This window comes from Notolabrus celidotus, chromosome 19, assembly GCF_009762535.1.
Source record: "Notolabrus celidotus isolate fNotCel1 chromosome 19, fNotCel1.pri, whole genome shotgun sequence".
NCBI lineage: Eukaryota > Metazoa > Chordata > Actinopteri > Labriformes > Labridae > Notolabrus > Notolabrus celidotus.
The window spans coordinates 509,128-521,555 of NC_048290.1; the positions used below are offsets into that span (position 1 = coordinate 509,128).

The window sequence follows — 12,428 nt, forward strand, 5'->3', positions numbered from 1 at the left end:
CAGGCTCCAGGGACCACATCCGGACTCACGCGGCCGAAAATGAGGCCCAGAGAACGGGTGAAATACCCCCGGGATGACCCCTGGAGGAAAAACGTTTTTCCTCTCCAAATTCAAAGTCTGTTCCTCCAGGCTCCAGAGGTCACGTCCGGACTCACGCAGCCAAAAATGAGGCCCCGAGAACGGGTAAAATACCTCCGGGATGACCCCCTGGAGGAAAAGTGTTTTTCCTCTCCAAATTCAAAGTCTGTTCCTCCAGGCTCCAGGGGCCACGTCTGGACTCACGCGGCCGAAAATGAGGCACCTAGAACGGGTAAACTACCTCCGGGATGACCCCTGGAGGAAAAGCGTTTTTCCTCTCCAAATTCAAAGTCTTTTCCTCCAGGCTCCAGGGGCCACGTCCAGACTCACGAGGCCGAAAATGAGGCACAGAAAACGGGTAAAATACCTCCGCGATGACCCCCTGGAGGAAAAGCGTTTTTTCCTCTCCAAATTCAAAGTCTGTTCCTCCAGGCTCCAGGGACCACATCTGGACTCACGAGGCCAAGAATGAGGTCAACCTATTGTTCAGTATGTTCAAGTTGAATATGTTCATGTTCAGTCTTGTGCAGACATCATTTTGGAAGAAATAAAATGGTTCCTTCTGGTGCAGAAGACTGTGTAGAACTAGTTTTTACCTCTCAAAAAAATACCCAGGAATCTTTAGGAGAATTGATAAGGAACTGGATTGATAAGCAGAATCGACAATGGCATTGACTTTGATACAATCCTATCAATTCACACCTCTAGTAAATATGCTTCTGAATGTGTGACAGTCACACATTTACCTGGTCTGAACACATGCCTCAATCAACCTCTTCAAGCGGTCACTTTCATACGTTATTGAACACCTTCTCAACGGCGTCCACAGAGGATTTTTTAACGTCTCTGCAGCTGCACATTTCGGTGTCACTGCTCTCAGAGAAACAATCCAGCCACCACTTTTCTAACGGTCACGCATGCTGAAAGAAAGCCTCTTTGCAGCAGCGTGACTCACATGATGCTGCAGGAAGTGAACAATTAATGGAGTATAGAGTCACTGATTGTTATGAACAAGCTTGAACACGCATTCTTTGTCTTATTTCCATAAAGTGAAGATAAACAACATGTGGTCTAATATTATATTCAGCTATCAGGGAAGTGTTTTAAGTTTAAAGCATGCTTCAAAAGATCTCTGTGACACAACAGCCACCATAAGGACATGAGACATCACCCCATCACTGGATAGCAAGCAGACAGACTGATGGAAAGTCAATGCAGAGAGATTCCTCAGACTTGCAGAGCTGCACGTTTGCAACATCAGAGCGGTTCGACCGGGTGTTTTCTGCCGCCATCATGCTCACATTCATCAACAAGAGCGAGTGGACAGAAAACTGGACACTGAGAGTCTGAATATTTCTCTCTTCCTCTCTCTCTCGTTGCAGCAAATCCTCATCCAGTAGTTTGAACCTCGCTCTGTGTGTCTGCAGAGATTACTTTAATGAGCTGATATTCAGCATTTCAAACTCGTACGCCTCTTTATGTTCTGCAGCTGTGCAACACTTTAGGTTCTACACATCATGTTACTGTGAAGGATATGATGTAAGGGAAGAAACCCGTTATGTATTGATTCTGTCAGAGGGAAAATCTAAGTTTTTAAATAATTAATCCTTTACATTTCCACGGATCCATCCCATCGGACTTCCAGCAGATCCAGCTCCGTGCTCTCATCCGTCAACACCCATGGGTTGTGTTTTCGATCCAAAGCACGGAGCAGGACCTCCAGACAGCTGGAGTCTCCTCCTCTCCTCATCCATGTTGTCTTTCTGGTCCTCTGAAAACCTCTGACCTGTTGACTCCAGGCCTGGCTCCGCTCATCATGACTTTGGTTTGTTGTTGTAGTTAAGTGAAATACGATCTGGTGATAACACAGAGTGTTTTATTCTGAAAATTAACCGGATGTTTTCATTTTGTTTTGGTGAAACCTGACTTCCTGTCCCGCTCCATCTGCTCTGTTGAGATTGATGCGTCGTGCTCCGGCATACGGGAACAATAGCAGTCTTGTGGATCTGATCCGGAGGACTCAAGACCTGCTGGATCAGAGACGCAGCCGGAACACAACGGAGTGGATCCAGTGGAAGTTAACACATTGACTAGAATAGAAACCGATCAGATCTGGTGGAATTTGGCCGTAAGGGAAGGAAAGATGAGCCAAGGAAAGGAGAGGAAAAAGAAGCTAAGGAATGGAAAGCTGAGGAAAGGAAATGATCGCTAAGGGAAGGAAAGGCAATGAGCGCTAAGGGAAGGAAAGGAGAGGAGATGAGTGCTAAGGAAAGGAAAGCCAAGGAAAAGAAAGCTGAGGAAAGGAAATGAGTGCTAAGGAAAGGAAAGGAGAGGAAATGAGTGCTAAGGAAAGGAAAGCCAAGGAAAAGAAAGCTGAGGAAAGGAAATGATCGCTAAGGGAAGGAAAGGAGAGGAAAAATAAGCTAAAGGAAGGAAAGGAGAGGAAATGAGCGCCAAGGAAAGGAAAGAAAAGGAAATGAGCGCCAAGGGAAGGAAAGGAAAGGAAATGATCGCTTAGGAAAGGAAAGAAAAGGAAATGAGTGCTAAGGGAAGGAAAGCCAAGGAAAAGAAAGCTAAGGAAAGGAAAGGAAATGATCGCTAAGGGAAGGAAAGGAGAGGAAATAAGCACCGGAACCCAATGGAGCGGATCCAGTGGAAGTTAACACATTGACTAGAATAGAAACCGATCAGATCTGGTGGAATTTGGCCGTAAGGGAAGGAAAGATGAGCCAAGGAAAGGAGAGGAAAAAGAAGCTAAGGAATGGAAAGCTGAGGAAAGGAAATGATCGCTAAGGGAAGGAAAGGCAATGAGCGCTAAGGGAAGGAAAGGAGAGGAGATGAGTGCTAAGGAAAGGAAAGCCAAGGAAAAGAAAGCTGAGGAAAGGAAATGAGTGCTAAGGAAAGGAAAGGAGAGGAAATGAGTGCTAAGGAAAGGAAAGCCAAGGAAAAGAAAGCTGAGGAAAGGAAATGATCGCTAAGGGAAGGAAAGGAGAGGAAAAATAAGCTAAAGGAAGGAAAGGAGAGGAAATGAGCGCCAAGGAAAGGAAAGAAAAGGAAATGAGCGCCAAGGGAAGGAAAGGAAAGGAAATGATCGCTTAGGAAAGGAAAGAAAAGGAAATGAGTGCTAAGGGAAGGAAAGCCAAGGAAAAGAAAGCTAAGGAAAGGAAAGGAAATGATCGCTAAGGGAAGGAAAGGAGAGGAAATGAGCACCGGAACTCGACGGAGCGGATCCAGTGGAAGTTAACACATTGACTAGAATAGAAACCGATCAGATCTGGTGGAATTTGGCCGTAAGGGAAGGAAAGATGAGCCAAGGAAAGGAGAGGAAAAAGAAGCTAAGGGAAGGAAAGGAGAGGAAAAAGAAGCTAAAGGAAGGAAAGGAGAGGAAATGAGCGCTAAGGAAAGGAAAGCCAAGGAATAGAAAGCTGAGGAAAGTAAATGATCATTAAGGGAAGGAAAGGAAATGATCGCTAAGGGAAGAAAAGGAAAGGAAAAGGATCGCTAAGGAAAGGAAAGAAAAGGAAATGAGCACTAAGGGAAGGAAAGCCAAGGAAAAGAAAGCTAAGGAAAGGAAAGGAAATGATCGTTAAGGCAAGAAAAGAAAAGGAAATGATCGTTAAGGGAAGGAAAGGAGAGGAAAAATAAGCTAAAGGAAGGAAAGGAGAGGAAATGAGCGCCAAGGAAAGGAAAGAAAAGGAAATGAGCGCCAAGGGAAGGAAAGGAAAGGAAATGATCGCTTAGGAAAGGAAAGAAAAGGAAATGAGTGCTAAGGGAAGGAAAGCCAAGGAAAAGAAAGCTAAGGAAAGGAAAGGAAATGATCGCTAAGGGAAGGAAAGGAGAGGAAATGAGCACCGGAACCCAACGGAGCGGATCCAGTGGAAGTTAACACATTGACTAGAATAGAAACCTATCAGATCTGGAGCTGTGACGGATGAGAGACGGATCAGAGATGGATCTATCCAGGCTCCATCACTGCAGCATGCCTTTCATGGTCTTACCCACACAGCATTAAGAGGTCTTCATTTGGCTCTCAACAGAAGCCAGAGCTGATTTCAAAAATCCTCTTTCTGACTTACAAGACTCAAAACGGATTGGCTCTCCTCACATCTCCGTTCTCCGTATTAATCTGTGTACTCCTACACATCCTCCACTTGATGCTCGGACTATATTAAACAAACATAGTTGATCAGAAACTTCAGGATCATTTGAAAGACTCATTTAAAACTTCCACAGCTCTGTTCTTGGCTTTCTTACTTTAAAGTTTCTGAGGCTTGAATGCAGTTTCATCCGAGCACAGAGCGAGCACAGAGGGCAGAGTGTGCTGGAAGCTGCAGCGTATCATCATGCTCTCTCATGTTGTCACATTATTAGATTTAACGGTTCAGAGTGAGGAAGAAAACAGAGAAATATCAGTAGGCTGATGTAGACGGGGTGCTGGGCCCCCTCACTGAGCCTCAGCACGCCAGCTCCCTGCATACATTTTTAATGATCCCGCTCTGCGATCTGACGGTTTCATGTGTGCGCTGTGTTTTTCCTCACAGTTGAACGTCCAGCAGAACCCGTTTGTCCTCCCCGACGTGGATCCTCCAGCTGCAGTCCTCCCCCTCCCCGTACCACTCGGGCCAGTTTGGAGACAGGATCACTCCACCAGGTCCGCTCAGGTCTCCTCCACACTGAGCTGCAGAGAGAGAGAGAGAGAGAGAGAGAGAGAGAGAGATAGAGAGAGAGGACCACCGCATTAAACACAGGCATGACTCTGGAGTGGAAGTCACTGCATTAGACACAGACATGACTCTGTAGTGGAAGTCACTGCATTAGACACAGACGTGACTCTGTAGTGGAAGTCACTGCATTAAACACAGACATGACTGTAGTGGAAGTCACTGCATTAAAAACAGACATGACTCTGTAGTGGAAGTCACTGCATTAGACACAGACGTGACTCTGTAGTGGAAGTCACTGCATTAAACACAGACATGACTGTAGTGGAAGTCACTGCATTAAAAACAGACATGACTCTGGAGTGGAAGTCACTGCATTAAACACAGACATGACTCTGTAGTGGAAGTCACTGCATTAAAAACAGACATGACTCTGTAGTGGAAGTCACTGCATTAAACACAGACATGACTCTGTAGTGGAAGTCACTGCATTAAAAACAGACATGACTCTGTAGTGGAAGTCACTGCATTAAACACAGACATGACTCTGTAGTGGAAGTCACTGCATTAAAAACAGACATGACTCTGTAGTGGAAGTCACTGCATTAAACACAGACATGACTCTGTAGTGGAAGTCACTGCATTAAACACAGACATGACTCTGCAGTGGAAGTCACTGCATTAAAAACAGACATGACTCTGTAGTGGAAGTCACTGCATTATAAACAGACATGACTCTGTAGTGGAAGTCACTGCATTAAACACAGACATGACTCTGTAGTGGAAGTCACTGCATTAAACACAGACGTGACTCTGTAGTGGAAGTCACTGCATTAAACACAGACATGACTGTAGTCGAAGTCACTGCATTAAAAACAGACATGACTCTGTAGTGGAAGTCACTGCATTAAACACAGACATGACTCTGTAGTGGAAGTCACTGCATTAAACACAGACATGACTCTGCAGTGGAAGTCACTGCATTAAACATGGACATGACTCTGTAGTGGAAGTCACTGCATTAAACATGGACATGACTCTGCAGTGGAAGTCACCGCATTATAAACAGACATGACTCTGCAGTGGAAGTCACCGCATTATAAACAGACATGACTCTGCAGTGGAAGTCACTGCATTAGAAACAGACATGACTCTGTAGTGGAAGTCACTGCATTATAAACAGAAATGACTCTGCAGTGGAAGTCACCGCATTATAAACAGACATGACTCTGCAGTGGAAGTCACCGCATTATAAACAGACATGACTCTGCAGTGGAAGTCACTGCATTATAAACAGAAATGACTCTGCAGTGGAAGTCACCGCATTATAAACAGACATGACTCTGCAGTGGAAGTCACTGCATTAAAAACAGACATGACTCTGCAGTGGAAGTCACTGCATTAAGAACAGACATGACTCTGTAGTGGAAGTCACTGCATTAAACACAGACATGACTCTGCAGTGGAAGTCACTGCATTAAACACAGACATGACTCTGTAGTGGAAGTCACTGCATTAAAAACAGACATGACTCTGTAGTGGAAGTCACTGCATTAAACACAGACATGACTCTGTAGTGGAAGTCACTGCATTAAACACAGACATGACTCTGTAGTGGAAGTCACTGTATTAAAAACAGATGTGACTCTGTAGTGGAAGTCACTGCATTAAACACAGTCATGACTCTGTAGTGGAAGTCACTGCATTAAAAACAGACATGACTCTGGAGTGGAAGTCACTGCATCCACAAAAGCAGGTTAAAACTGAACCTGAGCAAAGAGGAAGCCATATATAAACCTGATCCAGAACCACAGAGACTTCTCTGGACCTGAACCCGTTTAAGATGGACTGAGGGCAAGTGGAAAACTGTCCTGTGGTCTGATGAAATCCTGGACTCTGTGTCCTCCGCTCTAAAGAGGAGAGGGACCACCCGGCTTGTTATCAGCTCACAGTTCAAAGCCAGCGTCCCTGATGGTATGGGGATCAGAAGAGTCCATGGCATGGGTATCTTCCACATCTGTGAAGGCTCCATTAATGCTGAACAATATCTACAGGTTTAGGAGCAACACATGCTGCCATCCAGACAATGAGGTCTTCAGGAAGACCTTACAGATCTCAGCAAAACCACATTCTGCACGGATTACAACAGCATGGCTCTGTAGTAGGAGAGTCCAGGTGCTGAACTGGCCTGCCTGCAGTCCTGGCTCGCCCCCCATTGAAACTAAAAATACGACAAAGGAGACCCTGAACTGTGGAGCAGCTGAAATCCTCTATCAGGGGAGAACGGGACACTTTAAAGTCCAGAACCTGGTCTCCTGTGTTCAAGAAGGTACATGTACCTTTGCAGAGCGGCTCCGTGTCGTTCCAGTACGGATCCCTCGCACTGATGCACTCGATGACCGGGGGGCCTTGCTCCAGAGCGTGACCTGCGTCACAGGTAAACGTGACCACGGCCCCGACCCCGTACAGCGGATCAGAGGTTGTGAAGTTCCCGTTCTGGAGGTACGGCTCGTAGCAGTGTCCTCGCTCAAACGCTGGAGGAAGAAAAAAGAGAATGCTCATCCCACTTCAAATAAAAAAACAGACTGAGTCTCATTAAAGCCGCTCCGTGTGTTTATCATTCTCTTTCTGAGTCTCCTCCAACAGATGCTGCCATGATTAGAAGCTTCTCCTCACAAACTGATATCACACGTTCTCCTTTAATCTGGTTTCTAGTCGCTAAAATGATTCTTTGGTCTCATTTTCTCCACACTGATGAGGATAAACACGCTGGAAGGGATCTTTGCATCCCTCCACAAAAACTGACGTTGCCAGAAACTCTGAAAGCCCGGCTCAGATTATGTCGGACACACGGCCCACTTCCTTGCATTGCAGCCAAAATCAGCTTGGCAGCACATGATGTAAGCAGAAACACAGAGCCTCGAAAGCCTCTCTTATTTGTTTACATCCTGGTGATTACACTTTAATTATAGAAAACCACAATACAGAGAGAAGATGTGACATGAGTGTTTCATCTGTGTGTGGGATAGGATCTGGAGTACCCTCGTAGCGGATGTTGAATCCCGTGTTGTGGTTTGGCTGGTCGGTGATGAACTGGATCCTCACAGCCGGCCCCTCGCTGATCACTCCCTCAAAGGGTATCTGTCCCCCCCGACCCGAATCAAACAGAACCACAGAGCCGGCATCCAGCCCGCTCCACAGCACCAGTCTGCAGGGATGGAAACACTGTGAGTGAGCGCATGTGGAGAGAGCGAGGCATCAAAATTTCATGAGTACAGCTTCTCTGATGTGAGGACGCTCTGCTTTTACTCAAACGAGCCGGAGGGTTTGAATATATTTGTAAAGATTTTAGAGCATCAAGACAAAGTTCCTCACTTTTTTCACTCTTTTAAAAGCAGAACAATTCATTAATGGAGATATAAAGCAACTTATTTACACATTAACTGACAGAGACCAAGATTATCATCCCTTTATATCCACCAGATGAATCTAAGTCCAGTAAACTCCTCTTGTAGCTCTGTTTTTGGTCTCCACCCCCTATTTTGGGAAGTATCTCTCTCTTTAACCTCTCAACAATCCGCTATGACCAGGACAGTCTCTAACTGAGTCTTTATATCCTCTAGCTAAGCTCTAAAAGGTGCGTTGTTGAGCGTCAGGAATCAAAACAGTCAAGTTCAGGGTCAGAGAAACCAAAACAATCAGCTGAAAGAGGCTAAAACGCCACAAAGGACTTACAAGCAGTTCCCCTTCAAAAGTTAAAGTAGGAACTTTGATTCTTCAAACTTTTAAGGAAAACTATTCATCAGAATTTGAAGAACTGGATGTTTCCATGTGGATCAAGTGACCTGAACCAGGTGAAATCTTGAATATCTGGCTTCTGCACACCCCAAAGACATCCCCATGTTGTCTCAGTAAACACAAATTCAGCCCCCCCTACCTGTCAGTGGGTCCCAGAGCCAGTCTCTCCAGATGTAGGTGCAGCCTCTGGTCCTTGGGGGCCTCCAGGGACCAGGAACAGGAGCGGTCCTGGGTGGCGTTCGGTCCGTGGTGTGGAGAAGGAGACAGCACCCTGCCTACGGTGGCGTTCTTCACCGTGCCGCCACACAGAGCTGCAGAGAGGACGACGAGACGATGTTGTGTTTGTTTATTATTGAATTTTGTGACGTTTCTTTTTTTTATTTCTGTAACTTTAATTCAAAGTTTCCCAAACAAGGTGAAAGAAAACTCAAAGCAGACTCAGGCAGGAGCTCCTTTAAGTGCTTAAAGTCATTAAAGTTGAACTGAAGTTGTAATTGTTCTTTGATTGAGTTATTACACGATCAATACAAAGTTTGATTTGATCTTTTTTTTTCACTTTAAACACTTTTTAAATCCAGTCTTTGCTGTAATGACTCCCCGCCTCTTCACTCTAATGGACCCGTCTCACGGTGCTGACATGTTTTTAGAGAAACACTCAGCGTCACTCACCCCTGCAGGAGGGCACTTTGCCGTTCCACACCGGCAGGGAGGCGTTGAGACAGGTGAGCAGCGTCTCCCCGTCCAGGTGATAACCCATGTGACAGTGAAAGCGGGCGGTGCCTCCGGGCAGCAGGTCCAGCACCGACACCTCCCCGTAGTGAGGCCTCTTTGGGAGCGCACAGCTGAGTCTGAAGACTGCAGGCAGAGAAACCAGGGAGGAAGGGGTTAAATCACATACAGACATCAAACACAGAAACACGATGATTCTGCTTCCTTTCACTCTTCTTCAGTCACGATCACTTAGGTCATAGAAAATTGTTATTTATATACAATAAATTTGGTGGTATGGCTCTGTTCTGGTATTCCCCGCCTTTCCAGAAGCATACGTGGAATGTCAAAGCCTGAGGTGGGGAGAGCACACCTCCATACTATTTCATGTTGAAGGGAGAGCGTTGGCAATGACCCCCTCCCTCCCAACAACGTGACTACATTGCATGTCAAAGCCTGAGGCAGGGAAAGCACACCTCCTATCTCTTTCATGTAACAGGAAGAGCATTATCAAAGACTTCCACGTGCGTACGTGGAATGCCAAAGCCTGAGGCAGGGAGAGCACACCTCCTCTCTCTTTCATGTGGCAGGGAAAGCATCAGCAAAAACTCCCTCTCTTCCACTTGAGAACATGGAATGCCAAAGCCTGAGGCGGGTAGAGCCCACATCCTTTGAATTTCATGTGGCAGGGAGAGCGTCCACAAAGACGAGCTCCCTTCCACATGCATGTGTTTCATTTGTACACATAAAAGGCCAAGGCAGGGAAAGCAGCAGCAAAGACCCCTGTCCTTCCATGTGCATACGTGGAATGCCAAAGCCTGAGGTGGGGCGAGCACATCTCCTCTATCTTTCATGATGCAGGGAAAGCATCAGCAAAAACTCCCTCCCTTCCACGTACGTACATTGAAGGCCAAAGCCAGAGGTGGGTAGAGCACATCTCTCTATTTCATGTGAGAGGGAGAGCATCAGCAAAGACACCCTCCCTTCCACGGCAACATGGCATGTCAAAGCCTGAGGCAGGGAGAGCACACCTCCCCTCTGTTTTATTTGTACACATGAAAAGCCAAGGCAGGGAAAGCAGCAGCAAAGACCCCTGTCCTTCCATGTGCATACATGGAATGCCAAAGCCTGAGGTGGGGAGAGAACACCTCCTCTTTCTTTCATGATGCAAGGAAGGCATTAGCAAAGACTCCCTCCCTTCCACGTACGTAAATTGAAGGCCAAAGCCTGAGGTGGGTAGAGCACATCTCTCTATTTCTTTCATGTGGCATTAGCAAAAACTCCCTCCCTTCCAAGAGCTTACATGGAATGCCAAAGTCTGAGGTGGGGAGAGCACACGTCGTTTCTTTCATGATGCAGGGAGAGCATCAGCAAAGACCTCCCTTCCACATGCGTACATCGAATACGTATTTTTTCAAGGAGTGAATGTTGTATTAATGGGAGTAGTGTGCTGCATGTTAACCTAAGGAAACTACAAAAACAAAGCTGACAGCACTCCACCTAAACTTAAGTTCCTGATTTTGAAACCTTTGCACAAGTATGCAGATATCATCAGCATTTTTAACTCAAAGGGAAGTTGTATTTCAAACTTTGTAACTTGTTGTTTCATGTATTTTTTTCTGTCTTAAGGGTAAAGAAAAGTGTTGAAATTGCTCCAGCCGCCTCATCCTTTGGAGTAAATACTTCTTATGAGGAACTTGGACTAAAAGTTCTTGTGTTTGTCTCTGACAGTCTCTGATTGTTTGAGTGTCTGACAACTTTACAGAAATGATCCCTGCAGAGATAAATGTTTTCAAACCAGAACCAGCTGCCTCATTGTTCTTTTAAAAGCCACCACAATCCATCAGTGAAAGAGTTGCTGCTGTACTGCTGACAGACTGTTGATCTAAAGGGAGGCTCATGTTTTAGGTGGCTGATAAAAATGCTAATCTTTTGACAGCCCCAAAAAATAACAAATACGCTTGTCAATAACGGCAGCAGTAGAACATCAACTTCAAGATTTCCGTTCTTAATGCAGTCTGGAGGCGTAACGAGAGCACCTCGCTCTGATCCGTTCATGCTTTAAGTGGAGGATCATTCCTCGACATAAAGCTCTATCTCTGCAGGAATCTCTTCAGTTAAGATGTCAGACACTTTAATAAAGTTATTCCACTCTCAGTAAAGGATGTGCACACAGAGATTAGCTCTCCAGGTCAGTGTCTTTGTCTCTAATCTATTTGGATGGCCACTTGAGAAATCAAACACCCACAGGTAAATCTAAATTGAATAATGGTAATGATGCTAATAAGCCTGTGAAGCTGTGAGGGATAATAAACCAGCTCTATTTAGGTCGGATATGTTCTTCTTATTCCCCTAACGCTGATTTTCACACCTCGTCTTTAAAGCATATCTGTCTCCAAAGCTGTTTAATCTCCATCAGTACCACTCCGCTGCCTGCAGGTGATGTAACAGGATTAGATGACTTTGATAAATAGCACAGGTGGGTCTTAACACTCGGATGCTTCCCTCCCTCCTTTCCAGGCCTTGTCATATCCTTTACAGGCTGCAGGCATGGCCAAGAACACACACACACACACACACACACACACACACACACACACACACACACACACACACACACACACACACACAGAGATACACACACACACACACACACACACACACACACAAACTCCCATATTCTCAGCCCCTAATGAAATGAGAGCCAATTAATCAGAGCTCTAATCAGCTAATTCAAACGACAGATTCAATCAGCGTGCTAAGTGATTAGATGAGAAGATTTCTGATTCTGTAATTAGCATGTAAAGAGAGAACAAACGGCCTCTCTGGACCTGACGGAGACCCTCGTGTTTGGAGTTTACACGGCATTGATTATGTATGTATTCATGTTTGTGGACTCACTCTGGTAGTGCAGCTGGAAGATGCCCATGTTCCCGTCCAGACCGCCCCGGTAGTAGACGGACAGCGTGTTGGTGGGACTGCGGATCACCTGACCCTCCACCAGCAGCGTGTGGTTGGCGAGGACGAGGACAGCGCCGCGCTCGTCTGCGCCCCTGATCGACAGCTGCTCGCCCTCTGACAGGTTCACGCTCTTCACCTGAACACACAGGAGGAGGAAAATACACCTCAGATTCACCCAACCGTTCCTTACAACAGTTCACATTTCAGTTTCAGATTCTTCAC

At 45.8% G+C, this 12,428-nt stretch overlaps 1 protein-coding gene across 1 annotated transcript in view; it reads right to left on the minus strand.

Moving 5' to 3' along the window:
• LOC117831454 (seizure 6-like protein) overlaps positions 1–12,428 on the minus strand; it is a 34,215-nt gene that overhangs the window by 16,971 nt on the left and 4,816 nt on the right. The window contains exons 2-7 of the mRNA XM_034710161.1: positions 12,147–12,342; positions 9,207–9,392; positions 8,677–8,848; positions 7,781–7,947; positions 7,079–7,273; positions 4,618–4,756 (exon numbers count right to left, since the gene is read on the minus strand). Of these exons, the coding sequence (XP_034566052.1) occupies positions 4,618–4,756; positions 7,079–7,273; positions 7,781–7,947; positions 8,677–8,848; positions 9,207–9,392; positions 12,147–12,342 (1,055 nt within the window). The remainder of the gene's footprint in view (positions 1–4,617; positions 4,757–7,078; positions 7,274–7,780; positions 7,948–8,676; positions 8,849–9,206; positions 9,393–12,146; positions 12,343–12,428) is intronic.